The 18,620-nt window shown below is 41.0% G+C and overlaps 1 protein-coding gene and 1 long non-coding RNA gene across 4 annotated transcripts in view; one reads left to right on the forward strand and one right to left on the reverse strand.

Annotated features, from left to right (window-relative positions):
* Nucleotides 1–12,143, forward strand: part of DOC2B (double C2 domain beta) — a 704,601-nt gene extending 692,458 nt beyond the window's left edge. For all 3 annotated transcript variants that reach the window (XM_068268615.1, XM_068268616.1, XM_068268617.1), the window contains 2 exons: nucleotides 3,476–3,572; nucleotides 9,674–12,143. In XM_068268615.1, the coding sequence (XP_068124716.1) occupies nucleotides 3,476–3,572; nucleotides 9,674–9,810 (234 nt within the window). In that variant the 3' untranslated portion in view covers nucleotides 9,811–12,143. The remainder of the gene's footprint in view (nucleotides 1–3,475; nucleotides 3,573–9,673) is intronic.
* Nucleotides 1–18,620, reverse strand: part of LOC137546320 (uncharacterized) — a 93,928-nt gene that overhangs the window by 47,969 nt on the left and 27,339 nt on the right. The gene's annotated exons all lie outside the window — the stretch shown is intronic.

Below are 18,620 nucleotides of genomic sequence, written 5' to 3' on the forward strand. Positions count from 1 at the left end.
CTTTAGAAAGATTACGTTTAATCCCATGTCTTAATTAGCCTTGTTTTCAACAACTTGGAATCCATCTATTGTTGATCATTAAATGCCATCATGGCTGTATCCTCATGCTATGTATGGACTAATTGTGACAATTATGTTCTTTTTTCCCAGCGTGTGTACGCTTTATGTAACCTATTCTTAAGGAATTTGGATCTTATAAAGTTAATTATTTTCAACAATGGGGCAACAGAGATGGAATGTTCTTCTAGGCGTTCTAGGTATTTTGCAGCAAAGTGCACAGATCACATACATACAGCATATATAAATTGCTTGTATATCACAGTATATGCAAACCATATTTATTTGCTAATGCAAAGTATTATTAATAAAAAGCTCCCTGGATTCCAATTCAGATGAATTAGTCTACATTTCAAGGTCTGTCCAGGAGCATTGTGGAAAAAATAAGGCCATATTTTCGTCTAACGTAAATACTCAGAGAGGTGTGTGTTCTAGGATATTGACAAAAGACAAACAAGACAAGACAAATAACATTTATATTGCGCTTTTCTCCTTGTGGACTCAAAGCGCCAGAGCAGAGCAGCAGCCACTAGGGCGCGCTCTATTGGCAGTAGCAGTGTAAGGGAGACTTGCCAAAGGTCTCCTACTGAATTAGTGCTGGCTTACTGAACAGGCAGAGCCGAGATTCGAACCCTGGTCTCCTGTGTCAGAGGCAGAGCCCTTAACCATTACACCATCAGCCAACTCCCTAGTCCAATTCTAGCATAATATAAAGGCATGGTCAGGTGTGTGTGTGTGTGTGTGTGTGTGTGTGTGTGTGTGTGTGTGTGTGTGTGTGTGTGTGTGTGTGTGTGTGTGTGTGTGTGTGTGTGTGTGTGTGTGTGTGTGTGTAGTATATTCACCTCCCTAGTCACATGCCAGCATATACAAAATGTTTGGACAGGTGGGTTGGGGTTTTCAAGTATAATCTCCTCCCAAGTTAGATACCATATAAATCACATAAGTGGCAGTATCCTACATATCCCCCTGTGCATATTATCGATTTCCTTATAATGATTTTGCTTATAGATCCTAGAGTCATATGTTAGCTCTTGGAGCCATCTCCTCCTCTGTTAGCTCACATTGTTAATGGACTGGTTTAACACATATATGTGATGTTTCAAAAAACACAGGGTCACCTTTGACATTAGAAGGCAGCAGCCTGTGATGTGGAGACTTGGGTCATTTCCAGTCCAGTGGTAACTCAGCTAGATAACAAGCAGATCTTGCCAGGCCAGGGGTGTATCCTGTGTGAGTCCCTAATAGTTCTTATACAGCAACAACAGATCATCCAGTGTCCGAGTTCAGAGTGGAGCTGACAGCTGATTGATCAAGTATTTTTGTGGTTACAATTGTTTTATGGGTGGGAAGCTAGTGATTGCCACACTTGTAAGATGGACCCCCAGACCACGAAAGTCACCAAAGGGAGGCAAGGGAAGGGGCTGTGAATATTGGAGGGGCCCTATCAACGTTTTTCTGGGGTGTTCCGAGATTTGTAGCCAGGGCTAGCTCTAGCGAGGGGTAAGAGGGGGCATCGCCCCTTAAATAATTACTCTGCCACCTCAAACAGGGGTGGCAGGGGAGAGAAAAGCAGAGAGAGAAGAGGAAGCTGTGGGCACAGCGGGGAAGGGGGGCCATCTCCCCCCCTTCCCTCACCTTGGGGCTCCCACTCTCTCTCGCTTTCCCCTCTAGATATCACGGCTGGCAGCAGCTGTAGAACACTTCCTTGCTTCCCAGCGCGGGAGAGCGAGAGATCGGTGCACCGCTACTCTGGTCTAGACTAGACCAGAGTAGTGGCAGCGGCGCACAGATCTCTCGCTCTCCCGCACTGGGAAGCGAGAAAGTGTTCTACCGCTGCTGCCAGCCGTGATATTTAGAGGGAAAAGCGAGAGAGAGGGGGAGCCCTAAGGTGAGGGAAGAGGGGGGAGACGGCCCCCCTTCCCCATCGCTTTTCCCATCGCTCCCTCTTCTCTCTCATACTCCCCTGCCACCCCACCTGGGGTTGGGGACATCTATACACCTGGCTATACTGGGGACATCACATGGTAAGTCCTGACTACATCTACTGGGGACACCTATAGACCTGGCGACATAGACACCTGGCTACATATACTGGGGACATATACACCTGGCTACATATGGTGGGGACACCTAAACACCTGGCTACATATGCTGGGGACATATACACCTGGCTACATATGCTGGGGACACCTAAACACCTGGCAACATATACTGGGGACATATACACCTGGCTACATATGCTGGGGACACCTAAACACCTGGCTACATATGCTGGGTACATGCACACCTGGCTATATATACTGGGCACATATACACCTGGCTACATATGCTGGGGACACCTAAACACCTGGCTACATATGCTGGGGACATATACACCTGGCTACATATACTGGGCACATATACACCTGGCTACATATACTGGGCACATATACACCTGGCTACATATACTGGGCACATATACACCTGGCTACATATACTGGGCACATATACACCTGGCTACATATACTGGGCACATATACACCTGGCTACATATACTGGGCACATATACACCTGGCTACTAATACTGGGGACATATACACCTGTCTGTCCTTATGTGCATTTACTGGTGAAAGGCTGTCTGTCATTACATGCATTTAGTGGTGAAACGCTGTCTCTTATGTGCATTTAGTGGTGAAATACTCTCATTACGTGCATTTTCTGGGTAAACGCTGTCTGTCATTACGTGCATTTATGGTTAAAGGCTGTCTCTCATTACATGCATTTACTGGGGAAACACTGTCTGTCATTATGTGCATTTACTGGTGAAACACTGTCTCTCATTACATGCATTTACTGGTGAAAGGCTGTCTGCCATTACATGCGTTTACTGGTGAAACTCCATCTCTCATTACATGCATTTATTGGGGGAACGCTGTCTGTCATTACGTGCATTTACTGGGGAAAAAGCTGTCTGTCATTATGTGCATTTACTTTTTTTTTATGTAACTTCATTAGCTGGTATAACTACATTAGTTAGCCCCGCCCACATGCCGTCATGACCACGCCCATGTTTTCGACGCGGCGCGCAAATTTCCCTGTTCATGATGCCCCCTACCCATTTTTGACTGCCCACTCATATGTGCCTGTCTATAACCGGCCCTGTTTGTAGCTACACTTAAGGTTGAATAGAGTTAAAAACGTACTGCTGAAGGAACTGCTCTGAGTTAGACCTACGTAAATAGAACTTTAGAGCAGTGCTAGCAAAACTTATAAATAAAACATCTAACTATCTAGCACTATTGAATGCAGTAGGCAAAAAGATTCAATTTCTAGTGACAAGCAATGATACCTTAAAAACAACTACAAAGCATTATTTTCATTTGCCTGTGTCTCTGTAGTTCTCAATCTCTGTGCCTACTAAAATGATTTACCTTTGCAGGAATTTTGTTATGAGATAAAACACAGCGACCTTGCAAAAAAAACTTTAGAAGTCACAGTGTGGGATTATGATATTGGGAAATCAAATGATTTTATAGGTGAGTGCTACTTTCTGTTCATTTTTTTTAAGCTTTCAAAGATTTCGACTCTGTATTGTATTAGTACACAGACACACAAAATCAGTTTTGGATGTGAATATGTAATATGTTAATGTGTTTATTGCATTAAGTGGTGAAAGGGCTCAGAAAACGGTTTGTGATTTCTAGCAGACATATTAGGACATATTAAAGATTGTTATAGTGAGATGCCAGCTCACATTTGTGATTTTGAGAACAGAGTGGGGGCTAATTAGAAGCTGCTACTGATTTTGTCACTTTTACTGATTTTGATTGTGTGTTTGTAATGTGTTGGTGTTGCACAGTTTTTGAATGCTAATTTTATCTAGAATAAAAAAAGACAATACTCATATCATCCATGAAAAAATTAAATGTTTCCACAGCTATTTAATCATCCTATGATCCTAATTAAAATATTAAATTAGACATTCCAGATGGATTACTAATAGTTTTATAAAAAAAAAATTAACTTTAATAGAACCTTGGCAGCAATGTAAAGTTCCCTAAAATATCTCAACAACCTGTAGACCACATCTCAACCAAAATAAATTCCAGAAGAAAGAAATGTATATGGAAAGGATTGCAAACAGGCTCTAAAACTGGGAACTCCAGTGGAACACTGCTTGAGCTTGATGCAGCATCCCCAAATGAAGAAAACATAACAGTGGTAAATCTGCCCATGAAAGATCATCCAGGCAAAATTACCATGAGAGCAGCCTTGGTCAAAGAATTGCATTTAAATTTCATGTAAAATATATACAGAATAAAACTGAACCAATCAAAATACGGTGACTCCCTGTCGACTTTGGTCCACTTTCTAGCTGCTTACATCTTGCATGAATGCAAGTTGAAATTAATTATATCTTGTTTATCCCCCTCTTCTGGTCGTCAGTTCATAATTTGAAGCTCGAGCGTATTTGCGTTGTGCCAATAAGAAAACACAAGAGCAACTTTACTCATGTAAGACAGAACAAGCACAAAATTGTAATTTTAGAATGACCGTTTATAGATGAATACCCTCTGATGTGGCTAAATTAAAACAATTCTGTATGGCTTAGGTTCTCAACACACAGTACATACACCCCACAGGGTTACAAGTGTTGGTCTCAGGAGTACACAATAACAGCCAATTTATTATAGTCCATTTTGAGATTAAATAATTATATGCCAACTAATCTGAATACATATTTGTATTTTATTAAATGCATAATTGAATATGTGAAAAGCAGTCATGTCAATTATGGAATATTCATAACAAATCTACATACGTCAAAGGGGTACCTGAAGTGATGTTGCCTTTACCAGTGCATTCTTGGTCAGTGCTGCTGACACTTATAAAGAGGTGAATGCTGAGAAACACTGCTGTAGAAAAGAGGGAAGGGCAAAATGTCGTTATAGTGATACCAAAGACTGACTTACTGGAATACTGTGATCGCAGTTGTTCCTGGTTAAGGTGAAATAACAAGATGTAAAGTTTAGGCAGCAATTTTCACATGGATGATGTGTGTTTTAGTGAATTTAATATGTCAAGTGAACATTCAAAGACTGTGTATAGTGTTCGAAAAACTTCCTGAAAGGATCGGCACCACACAGAAGGTTGTATTTATAAGCTCTTCAAATCTTTATTCCATAAAAATCGACAAGGCAGCGACAGCCCGCTGTTTCGGCCCAAAGTGGCCTTTCTCAAGTTGCCAGAAAAGTCAAATACCATATTTATATTCAGAGCTTGGAGGGTGCTCCCAAGTGTTTGTTTATACTGTGTATAGTGTTCGCTGAGGCCATCTTTGTGTTCTACTAAACCCGGAACACCCCACCCTCACCCCGATTCTCAAAAAAAAAAAAATCACACGGGGCACTAAACAGTCAACCACACTGATCTACAGCCCACAGCTGCACCACCCATACTAAGCCACTGCCACACTAAGCAACCACCCACACTAAGCTGTTGCCCACAAGTGTGACCGTGCATACTTAAAGAGTCTGAAGGGAAAAAAAACAGATAGAGGAGGAGAAGGAAGGCTCTGGGTCCTATTGAGCCTTCCCGGTCTTAGAGTTCCCTCACTGGCACCCCCATAAAGCAGTTTACAACCCGTGGGTTGTTGACTGCTCTATTCTGCGTTGGGCTGGCTTTGGGAGTCTTTGGAGGCACTCGGTCTTCCAAACACGGGCCGCTCCATACAGCAGACGTACAAGCACCCTCACTCACGCAATTGCCCGGGTCGCAGTACAGTGCCGTTGGAGCCCGAGTGCTTCCCAAGAGTCTGCCGTGGCGGAAGATTCAAACGGAGCAGCCTACGGGGGAACGAGGACAACGTGAGGAGAACAGGAAGGCTCTATACCACCCCGAGCCTTCCCTTTCCATACTTTAAGGAATACTATCGATGTATGCATTTATTTTGAAATGCTGTATGTTGTAGCACACATTAGGACAAGTACTAGGAGCAATTTGGTTCCTCACACAGCTGTTCCTCTCAGCTGTAAAATCATCCGTCAGTTTTGGCGTCAGTGTTGGATACAAATGTATCTAATACTGAGCTCCCAGAGGGCTAGACCATGTCTCTGCACAGGGGAGTTGCTATCAACTCCTCAGTTTATAGTTTAATTATCACCTTGCTGAAATAATCTTATTGATATGGTGGTAAGGGGTTAAAGATTCTAGCAATGTGTGTTTATTATCTTTGCTTCTCTTGACTGATAAAGATACTAATAATGCTAATTGTAGACAGTGGTCTGCCCCTCTCAGCAGCTTGTAAAGTGGATGCAGCCTGGAGAGAATCACCTCAAGCAGACAGCCAGTCTGAGTGTAAACACAGACTCGTGGTATAGCTAGTTATATTCCAGCAATATTCCAGCTCATTTAGTTACCTGTTACCACCTCAGATCAGCCTATTTCTCCTCATGTCTGCTGCATGCTGTGAGTGACACAATGAAATATATTTGTGAGCTGTGTGACAGAGTAACCAAGCAGCTCAGGGTGACCCAAACTACTATGAGCTGTGTGAGAAATGAATTTTTAAGCAGGGATAGTGAGAGAGAGACCTGGGTGAATAAATAAAGTGCCCCTAGCACTAGTGGTAATGTGTACACTAATATAGAGTATTAAAAAAAAAGTCGTTTCAATCGATAGTATCCCTTTAAGGATTTGTTTAGTTTTTTTTTGTTTTTTTTAACGCTTCAGACTTGCTTTAACCACTTCCTTTCCCCCAGGACGAGTAACTACGTCCCTGAAAATTCCCTCTTCTTCTTGCAGGGACATAGCTGCTGTATCCCTTCCTGCCGCACACTCCTACTCACTTAGCCCTCCCTCAGATCCCATTCATTAACCACTTAAGGACCACGGTCTTAAACCCCCCCTAGTGACCAGGCTATTTTTTAAAATTAAGGCCACTGCAGCTTTAAGGGCTCACTATAGAGCCGCACAACTCCGCACACAAGTGACCCCCCCACACACACACACACACTTTTCTTTCTGTTGGTGGGCTATGATCGCTCCCAGGATGTTTTTTTTTATACATAATTATTTCTTTTTTTTTTATAAATATGGCTTTTTTTTTTAATCTCTCGCTTCCTCCCCCCACCAGCCAATCAGTGCGATTGGCTGTCATAGGCTTCAGCCCAAAGATCGCAGCGCTGTACGCAGTAAATAGATGGTGTTTTTCGCCGTCTAACAGTCTCCTAGTGGCGATCGGAGCTCCATCATTCAAACTGAGATGCGCAAGTGATCTCCTGCAAAACACGCCCACAGGACTGAACGCCAACTACCGTGGATTGGTAGTTAAGAAATTAATCTCTGTCCCCGTATAAATAAATGCCGGCATCAAAGAGATGTTGTTTACTTCCGACGGAACCCATGTACGCATTACTTCCTATTTAGCGTACAATAGAGATGCAATAGGAAGTAATGCACGAGGACATCTTATGGACAAATAGTAAAATTACACCTACACACATTCCATTTAAAAAAAGACCCACAAATACATTTTAAATTAACACATTACCTTCGACACTATACCATAATTACCCAATTTTTATGTATTAAAAAAAAAACAATAAAATTTTTTTTACATAAATAGTTACCTTAGGGACTGAATTTTTTAATATGTATGTTAAGAGGGTATATTATTGTTGATTTTAAAACTATGGACTTGTAAATGGTGACGGACGCAAGATTGAAAAAATGCACTTTTTCCAAATACAATACTGGTGACTTATATTGTACTAGGGAAATATTTTAAATGTTGCAATAACCGGGACAAATGGGAAAATAAAATGTGTGGGTTTTAATTATGGTAGCATGTATTATTTTAAAACTATAATGCCTGAAAACTGAGAAGTAATGAATTTGTTCATGTTTTTTTCTTATTTTTCCTGTTAAAATGCAGTTAGAATAAAATAATTCTTAGAAAAATGTACCCCCCAATGAAAGCCTAATTGGTGGCAAAAAAACAAGATCTAGATTGTTTCGTTGTGATAAGTAGTCATAACGTTTTATAGGCAAATTAATTCAAGGAGCGCTGACAGGTGAAAATTGGTTAAAGGACCACTATCATGAAAAAGTTTTAATATTTAAAATACATGTTTATGCTTACATATAAAATGTGCATTTACTCCAGACTAAAATCACCAATAAATTACTGTTCCTCTGTCACTGTTACTTACAGTCGACAGTAAAAATGTAACAAATCTGAAAGGTTTTAGACTAGTCCATCTCCTCATGGGAGATCCTCAGGGTTTCCTATTTTTTCAAAAGCACTTACTGAACAGGAGTTGCTCAATTCAGCTGCCAAAATAACATGCAAAGGAGTAGGAAGGCCATCCGGCATCTTAGTATAGATCCTATGTATTGCTTTTGTAAAGAAAAGGAAATAGAGGAAACACTGAGGATCTCCTACGAGGAGATGGACTAGTCCAAAACCTATTAGATCTGTTGGATTTTTACTAACTAGTGTTTAAGTTACAGTAACATAGTAGAAAAATAATGTATAGCTCATTTTACTCTGGGAGAAATGTACTTTTTATATGTATGTGTTCCAGGTTAACAATTTTTCATTAAAGTGGTCCTTTATGTATGCACGGATGCACCTGTAGCTGCGCAAACACACCACAACCATCGCACTAAGCCACCGCTCAGACTATGCCACCACCTACAACTGCGTCATCCACACTAAGCCACCACCCAGACTATGCCACCACCTACAACTGCACCATCCACACTAAGCCACTGCTCAAACTATGCCACCACCTACAACTGCGTCATCCACACTAAGCCACCGCCCAGACTATGCCACCACCTACAACTGCACCATCCACACTAAGGCACCGCTCAGACTATGCCACCACCTACAACTGCACCATCCACACTAAGCCACTGCTCAAACTATGCCACCACCTACAACTGCGTCATCCACACTAAGCCACCGCCCAGACTATGCCACTACCTACAACTGCACCATCCACACTAAGCCACTGCTCAAACTATGCCACCACCTACAACTGCACCATCCACACTAAGCCACCGCCCAGACTATGCCACCACCTACAACTGCACCATCCACACTAAGCCACCGCCCAGACTATGCCACCACCTACAACTGCACCATCCACACTAAGGCACCGCTCAGACTATGCCACCACCCACAACTGCATCATCCACACTAAGCCACCGCCCAGACTATGCCACCACCTACAACTGCACCATCCACACTAAGCCACCGCTCAGACTATGCCACCACCCACAACTGCACCATCCACACTAAGCCACCGCTTAGACTCTGCCACCACCCACCACTGCACCATCCACACTAAGCCACCGCCCAGACTCTGCCACCACCTACAACTGCACCATCCACACTAAGCCACCACCCACTATAGGATTTGTTTGTCAATAAGAAGCAACAAAGTGTTTTAAATAGGAGGCAAAAAGTGATTAAATCACAAATGAGGCAAATACGTTCCACATCACTGTATCTTTATGTGAATTGGTATAGCTGTGCTTTAACAGCTGATGTATATATTTTTTATGTATAAGTTTAACCTGCCATAATATGAAAGAGAGAATAAAAGTGTTTTTCTTCTGCCAATAGGTGGAGTTGTATTGGGAATCAATGCTAAAGGAGAGCGTCTTAAACACTGGTTTGACTGCCTGAAAAACAAAGACAAGAAAATAGAACGTTGGCACACATTAACGAATGAGCTGCCTGGCGCTGTCCTCAGTGACTGACTTTAGCGTGCCAGTCTGTGCTGATAGCACAGTTGGAAAGGAACAAGACACAAGCTATGCCTTTGACCTTGCCACCATTCACCATAACCATAACCAAGAGGAAAGATGAGTAGGGATAATAGGTCAACCTGTCTGTCAAGCTGCAGTAGTGCCAATCAGGGTAATGGAAAACACAAAATGTCATAGAAAATGCAGATGTGTCCACTGAAAATAGCACATTAGTATATGCCTTTCTGTGAGTTTTCCTTGGAAGGTTGTATATCCTGCAGATATACTTTTCAGTCTGCTGTCTTGAATACATCTGATTACCTGGGCAGTGACATGTTACTGGTGAGACTAATTCAAGTATCCACTAGAATATCTATTTTCTACGTAAGTGTTTAGGCAGGTATATGTATTTGTTGAAGAGAAAGGTGAAATAATCCACCAGCATGATGTATGAAAAAAAAAGTTCATACTACAGTAGCAGTACCCTGATTTGCACTATTATGTTTATTATACAGTAATCTTTGTTTTGTATGCAGAGTAAATGCCACCAGTGACATATTTTTATTGCAGGGTGATTTACTGTTAGGATTACATTTGATGTGTAATGTGTTTACAGAACATTTTTCATTTACAGCGGTTATAGTGCAGCTCACTATTGCACTAAAATCTTTATTCTCCTATGTTTTGGCATCATGTTGTGCTATTTTGTGCCGACACACTTTGCCAGCCAAGATGGCAGCTTCTGCAGAGTGGGACAGTTTCTCTTGACAGCTGGCACATTGCACTAAACAACATAAAGTAGTGATGACAGCATCAGGGTTATAGTCTAATGGCGACACAGGAAAATAGGAGGGGCAGGTGGTCCAAATTGGCTCCAATCCATGACTCAGGAAATGAGGTTCCAAAGAAGAAAGTAGTAATTGTAATGCTAAATGCTGTATATAAAATGTAAATGTGAATCACAAGCTCAATCATTTCTATTTACAGCTATCTGACCTCCTTCAACAACTCGATAAAACACATAAACAGATATGAGAAAGGTCATGATAAATTGTACTTATAGTTCCTTGTTTATTATGTACCGAGACCGACAATCAGTTGTAAAAGCCGTTACTAGTCTATACAATTAAGATATCGCCAAAACAACCAAACTCACTTAGTGAGTGGGCGAATCGCCCTTGGTGATGCACTGATCAAAGGTCTTCTGTCACAGAAAAGACCATTTACTGTATATTGTAGACTTGTATGTTCAAATTCAGAAGGCAGCTTTGTACATAAAAAATAAAAATAAGTTTCACAGACCTTGTAAGTGCTTGCTTGGCACAAGTTTCGTGGCTACCACTACGTCTTCAGAGGCCTTACAAGTCAAATGTACTTTAAAAATAATTTATGAATAGTGAGCCCCCCAAAAAAGTTATCGTACATCTTTATAAACAAAAAAAGTAGAGGAATGTCTAGATAACAAGTCATCTGGTTTTACCCCTAAAAGGAGATGGGGATTAAGGTACTGGCAGTCTCAGGGTAGACCAAAACTAGATAATGGTAAGACATTACTTATGTAAACTCTTTGGAAAGTGGATTATCTCCCATAACTAGCAGCTTCTGGAATCATCCTAACCAGCTCCACACCTGTCTTAGTAACATCCCTAGTGTGGTACCACAATGGTATTATCATATAGAATGAAATGAACAGGATATAACTAGATCTGTCTTGAGAGATACATAGAATAGCCACTGCTGGCCTCGTCCTGAAAATACAAGTTGCCTGATTGTGTTAACAGTTTTCTGCTTAGCATACCTTCTGAGTCACACACAAAGCAAGTATGCAGAAAAAGAAAGTCTGAGAAGATCAGGATGCTTGAACTACATATAACTTCAAGATGTCTGATTTGGAAAGTATAATAGCCTGAAGATGAGCATTATACACCTTGCCAGCAGTAAAGAAGCTAGCACCTAGGATCAAGTTAGGAATGTAAATTGGAGGGGAGTTAAGATTTTTACAACAAGCAAACTCTGGCTAAGTCATATAAAATCAATATTCTTAAAGAAAGCTGTTTTTTTAAATGTAAAAATTTACAGCAAAGTGTCCCTTTAAGAATTCTTAAATCCATACTCAAATTCTGTTTGTGTATATATATTTTTATGTATAATTTTTATGAAAAAGAACTTCTTATGATTTAGAATGGGCTATGATTGTAACAATGTACATAATTGAATAGCTCAAGTTACATTTTCTTGATTTCTTAGAATTTTATTTCTGTTAGGCCTGAAACCTTAAAGTACTGGCTAACAGGAAAAACAGAGCACAAATAGCTACACCCCAAAAACCACTTTCACTTCCTGGTCTTTAGGATGGTCTCTTTAAAGGGACTCCGAGCAGTGCAGAAACTATGGAAAGATGCATATCATTTTAAAGCGCTCTTTCTCCTCTTTCCAATGATATATAAACCACCACCCTACGTCTTTTAGTTTTCGCTATTTTCGCGATTGAAATTGCCGCGGCCGCGATTTCGATCGCGAAAATAGAGAAAACTAAAAGGTGTAGGGCAACGATTTATGTGTCGTCAGAAAGAGGAGAAAGAGAGCTTTAAAATGATATCCATCAAGCCATAGTTATATTGTATTACACAGGGCGACACTTTCCCCAGTGTCAGCAGCTCCATTTTGCTGAATGCAGCTGCTGACTTTGACAAAAAGTCGCCCTGTGTAATACAATATAACTATGGCTTGATGGATATCATTTTAAAGCTCTCTTTCTCCTCTTTCTGACGACACCTAAATCGTTGCCCTACGCCTTTTAGTTTTCTCTATTTTTGCGATCGAAATCGCGGCCGCGGCAATTTCAATCGCGAAAATAGCGAAAACTAAAAGGCGTAGGGTGGCGGTTTATATATCATTGGAAAGAGGAGAAAGAGAGCTTTAAAATGATGTGCATCTTTCCATAGTTTCTGCACTGCTCGGAGTCCCTTTAAGAGCAGAGAAGAGGGTGAAGCTGATCAGCAAAGCAAGCACGCAATAACAGACCACTTGGTTGGGAGGGGTAAATTGCATCTAATTTTGGAGGCTTGCCTTGTCATTTATCATCTCTGTGTATACACCAGTCTAATTCATAAACAGAAGGTGTAATATTTTCAAGTGGGAGACAGAAAAATCTGTTATTTGTTTGATTTATGGAACATTTGGATGTGGTTGCATAATTTCCCAAATCGTAGTTCTCACCAGAATATGTTCCTGCAAAATATTTTTTTGTGTAGTAAATCTATGAAGCTGTTCCTGTTGCCAACTTAACAAAATCACACATATTACTGGCAAACATATCAGTCGTTTTTTCCTATCCTTATGAAATGTCTTGTTATTTAATAAAAATGTCGGCTCTTGCCTCATCACAGTGGATATTAAGTACTTAGTAAAAACAAAAGCTCTCCAGATATCTCAGGCGGACAAAGCGACAGAGACTAATTAGCTAGCTTGGTAATACAGCCTCATTGGAACGGTCACTGAAAGCTATTAATTGCCTGTCACACAGCAGCAGAAAACAGGATCACACAGTACTTTTACTGCTGCAGTGCAAATCCTGCTTAGTGGAGCCCTTTAGAAATAAAGCAAGAAGTAGTCAGGAGGAGGGGGGAGCAAAGCAATTACTTTTCACAAGTTATATGCACAGCTATTGTCATAACTCATTGATATAGATGTCATCAATAGCTACAGGTCTATTACCACAGTAATTTGTCTAAAGTTGATAGACAGCCAAAGTAAATTTGACCAAACAAATATTTCCACTCCATCCATTTCCATCTTGCATGTGCTATTACTAATCCGCCACTAGTAATAGAGCATATAGGTCCACAGTGCAACATGTCCATCTTACTAGTGAGGCTTTCTCTAATCTGATGGCCATCTGTGTACTTTTGTATCCAGGAAAAGCAGTGGCATAGCTAAGGAGCTGTGGGCCCCAGTGCAAGTTTTACATTGGGTCCCCCAAGCACTCTATACATAACAATGTGTCAGAGGTGCAAGCAGGGGATGGGGAACAGTTTGTTAATGATTACTATTTAACCGCTTGCCGCCCGCGTCACGCCAGTAGGCGTGGCCGCGGCGGCAGCCCCAGGACCAGCTAACGCCAATTGGCGGAAAGTCCTGGGGCAGCAGTTTACGGGAGATCGCGCGCACGGTGCGCGCGCATCTCCCGCTTGGTGGGCGGAGCTGAGCTCCGCCTTCAGTCTCAGAGCGGCGATTGCCGCTCGGGAGACTGTTACACGGCGAAACCGCAGCGCTGCACTGGGGTCAGCCGTGTGACACGGCTGTCCCCATGGGGGACAAGAGAGCGATCGGCTCTCATAGGCAGAAGCCTATGACAGCCGATCGCCGTGATTGGCCGGCTGTGGGGAGGGAGGGGATTTAGAAAAAAAAAAAAAAGAAAATGTCAAAAAATATTAAAAAAACAAACAAACAAATATTTATAAAAAATAAAATAAACACAGGGGGGGCGATCAGACCTCACCAACAGAGAGCTCTGTTGGTGGGGAGAAAAGGGGGGGGGGGATAACTTGTGTGCAGAGGTATACGGCCCTGCAGCTTGGCCTTAAAGCTGCAGTGGCCAATTAATGTAAAATTAGGCTGGTCACTAGGGGGGTTTACCACCATGGTCCTCAAGAGGTTAAAGCATCTTTAGAAGTGATAATTACAAGACCAATAAAGAGCCAATACTGCGGTTGAGGGAAGGCCTTACACGGCCCCAGTGCGGTCCGAACCTCTGCAACCCCTATTGCTACACCCCTGGGAGAAAGACTACTTGTTGCAAGGATCATTCAGATTTGCAGGATGTCCAGTTTACCTTAGTATACATTAGTAATGGAATTCTATATTTTGTCATATAGAAGCCATATTTTTTCAACTAGTAAATCAGTCATACAGCAACTGAGAAGTGTTTTTTTTCATTTTGGGAGGAGGGCAGAGCTTGGTTACATCACTGATCTATTCATAAAACTGATGAAGAAATTTCACTCCACTTCGTTATGTCATGGCATGGCTGGAGTCTATTTTAGGTAAAGGTGGTGGAAATAGACTTGACTGTTTACCCAAATTAAGCTGATATTCAGAATCTCAACTGGCCTATCTCCAATCTCCACATGGTTAAGGCAAATGATTGATGTAAGTGAAAGTATGAGGGCAAGCCTTGTGTACACAAAAAATTGTTACTATTGTTCAGAAGCCCTCATCCCACCCTTGTGATCATAGCATATGGTGAGGTTGTTATAGCTTCAACATATACCCTTTTTCAAAGCTGGAGGAGATAGGAGGCTGCAGTTGTGGATGACCTCTCCCATATTGAATGGAAAAGTATTCTACTGTCTGCAGCTAAAAAAAAAATCAATTTGTCCTCGAAGATTGGTATCATAAGTAAAAAGATCACATCAGCCATGTGGGCAGTAAGCCTCCATGACCTGTGGAAGCACTTAGGTGACAGCAGACAGAACAGGAGGCCATTTTAGAGATGATGATGGGACCATTTTAGGTGCAGATGGTATTAGTACTCTTAATAATTATGCTTAACCTTTACATCGTCTAATTTTCAGAAGTATCTATAATGGGAAAATCTAGTTCCATTGACATTTGACTAATAGTACAATTTATCTTAAATATATTATTTTTAAAAATATATAAATTGAGGCATGTTAGAGAGTTGAAATAAATGGCTGTAAAGAAACAAATTCTAACCAGAGCTAAAGTGAATGTGAATTGCTGCAGGTATTCTCGCTCAAGACAACAGTAAAGGCCATGGCACTCAGGAGACTTTGCAGCTCTGACATGTCCCTGACACTTGTCACTAAGCAATTGATGTTAGTTACCCTATGCAGTTGCTATGGCATACTAAATGAACTTGTCACTGTACGTATATAAATGGTAGCCAATTGTTAAATGTCTACTACAAGGGCTGTCATGTTTTATAGTCCTAAGACAAAACTATATGCGTGCTAAATCTGCAACTGGAAAATATGACCTCAACATGTGGAAAGGGATTTGGAGCAATGGGGAAAAACTTTTTTTTTTATATATATTTTTCAGGATTTAATTCCACATTAAACTGATTTCACATTTACAGGAATAAAGATTCCAGAAGGAAGCTTGTCTCACAAAACTACCAAGAGCTGCCAAGTTGTTTTGATTCCCTGTAGAACACACTGAACAGCAGCAAGTGGTCACATTTCAAAACTTCACAACATGTCTCTACGCCGTACTGACTGCAGATTGACATGATACCCACTAAACCTGTTATTAATAGACTCCATTGTTTTTGATAGTTTGTGAGCAGTCAGTTACCCGCAGGGGATTCCACTAATTGACTCATATCTCTAGTGCCTTTTAAAAACTGTCAACAGCTGTCCTGCTCTGCAGAGGACTCCCTGGTGATCTTATTTGTGTGCTGACTTATACCACATTATTCCTGTAACTATCTCTCTGTATAATAAGGATCTAGCATTTTTGGAAAGCAGATGGAGTCATACTTGTGTGCCTGAAGATTTGTTTTTATAAATCAGTCTCGCGCTACACATAGTTCACCAAATGAGGTGGATAGGCTACAACCAAGTGACTAAGGGGCTCTAGGGCTGGTTCTAAAAGAGATAGGATTGAGGAATAGAGTACATAGGCTTTTGAAGTACATTTTTACTCTGTTTCAATTTGGCTTGCGATCAGTTGCACCTCGTGTGATAAGTTTGAAATACAGTTTGATATCAAAAGCCCTTGTACACTAGTCTTTATGGTGTTGCCCATAGCAGCCAAGTTTATGAATGGTTGTCACTGACGGCCACCTTTTTTTTCCCTTTGAATTGGCTCTTCTGTTTACTTATGAGTTGTTGTATAAAACATGACTACTGTAACATGTCCGATGGCGAAACACAAAATGAGAAATTAACCACAGCAACTTCTGTTTGATCTGTATACCTCTAATCCGCCTATGCAATTGAAAAGACTTGTCCTTAAAAGCAGGCATTATTTTGTATGGTTGTTTTCCAAGGATTGTAGCATATCAGGTGTGTACATGTGACTATTTCTCTTTCTGTGCTTTGTCACTGTTTTTTTGTTTTGTTTTGTTTTTTGTAGTCCTGGTAGAACTTCCAGATTTAACTTACAAAAACCAAATGACAGAATAAATACAAATTAATTGTTTATATTTTCTAAACTGCTTCCCAGGAACATTCAGGGCTGGTCCGGTATAGTCCACTCCTCTGAGAATAGGCTTCAATTCACTAAGACACGTTCGGTAAAAAATAAAAGGACTCTTTTCCGAAATCACTTTGATTTTCTCACACACACATTATAATAGTTTGGTAATTCACTAAGGTTTTTACCTCATGCGGTATTTAGTTTGGTATTATAAGGATTCCTGTAGTATTCGGTATTTGCTGGATTATTGCAGTACATGGAAAATGTATGAAAACTGTGATATAAATAGCATTTTTTTATTATACGGTCTAAGCTGCATATACTTAACGTAAAATTTGTACAAGCTTAAAACCATTCATTTGTTATTGACTTTTTAATTTTTACATAATAATATTGTGAGTTTAGGGAAAAGTTTTTTTTTTATTATTTACTTTCTTATTTTCCTAACTAGTCTTTGATTAAAGTTCATCTTTTTTTTTTTTTTTTTTTGCTCCGTTTCCTCCCTTCTATAACTTTCTTAATGGCTGGAGATAAAATACTGAACATCTCACTTGTTTTACTGCATGCTCCCTTGTATGTGAATTGACATTTATGAGGTACTGTATTTTCCTCACAAGTCAGTAGTCTGTTCTTTCAGTTTTCATGCAATCACAGCCTTAGTGAATTGAGATTCCACAAAATATTCAATATAACCATTTGTTTCTGCTTGAGAAACATGCAGTAATGCCTTGTGAATTGAAGCCATAATTGTACATGAAATAAAAAAGTAAGCAAGTTAGACTAGGTTCCCACTAGAGCCTAAAATGGATCAATTAGCAGATTAGACCACAACTTACATGTCAACAAATCCTATATGAACTACTTAAGACTGCAGTGATTGAAGTCTACGCCCTGTTTTGGTGGGCTCCTGGCTGACAGGACGTAGATTTCAATCACCACCACAGTGCACATCCGGCATTTCCGTCGCTCCTCGCCGATTGCGCCGCTCAAACCCGTCGTCTCTCGCCGGAGCTCACATGGCTCTGCCTGTCTCTATGATGGCAGAGCCATGTGAGCCGGTCAGGAGCCGATTTCATTGGCTCCTGGCCCTGTCTATCAATGTAAGCTGCTTCCATTGGCTTACATTGATAGACACGGTCAGGAGCCAATGAAAGCGGCTCCTGACTGGCTCACATGACTCTGCTGTGTTAGAGACGACAGAGTGGATGTCCTCAGGATCCTCGCGTTTGGCGGTGATGGCAATTGCAGCGGGTATGCACGGCGATTCGTCAGGATTCCATCGTTATTGTACCAGCGGTCTCTGGTCCTTAAGGGGGCAGAGACCACTGGTACTTAAGTGGTTAAGCATTCAGATATAAGCAGCATTCAGATATGTGCTGTCATGTCCATTTTGTCCGTTGTCTGTTTTGCCCGTCACAGTGGCATGTGCAATGAAACTGACACAACGGATGATCTGTGAACAAAGGGTTTGGGCTGTGAAAGGTGACGGCACATCTGCTGGCACTATCCATTTCACAAACTCATTGCAGTGTAAACTCAACCTTAGAGATGATGGCCCTCTGATGCACTTTTCACTTTTCCAGCTGCATGGTTCCTTCTATAGGCAACTCCACTTTTCCTTTTCTACTTAAAGCAGAAAATAGTTACCATTATTC

The sequence above is a fragment of the Hyperolius riggenbachi genome, chromosome 2, assembly GCF_040937935.1.
Source record: "Hyperolius riggenbachi isolate aHypRig1 chromosome 2, aHypRig1.pri, whole genome shotgun sequence".
Taxonomy (NCBI): Eukaryota; Metazoa; Chordata; class Amphibia; order Anura; family Hyperoliidae; genus Hyperolius; species Hyperolius riggenbachi.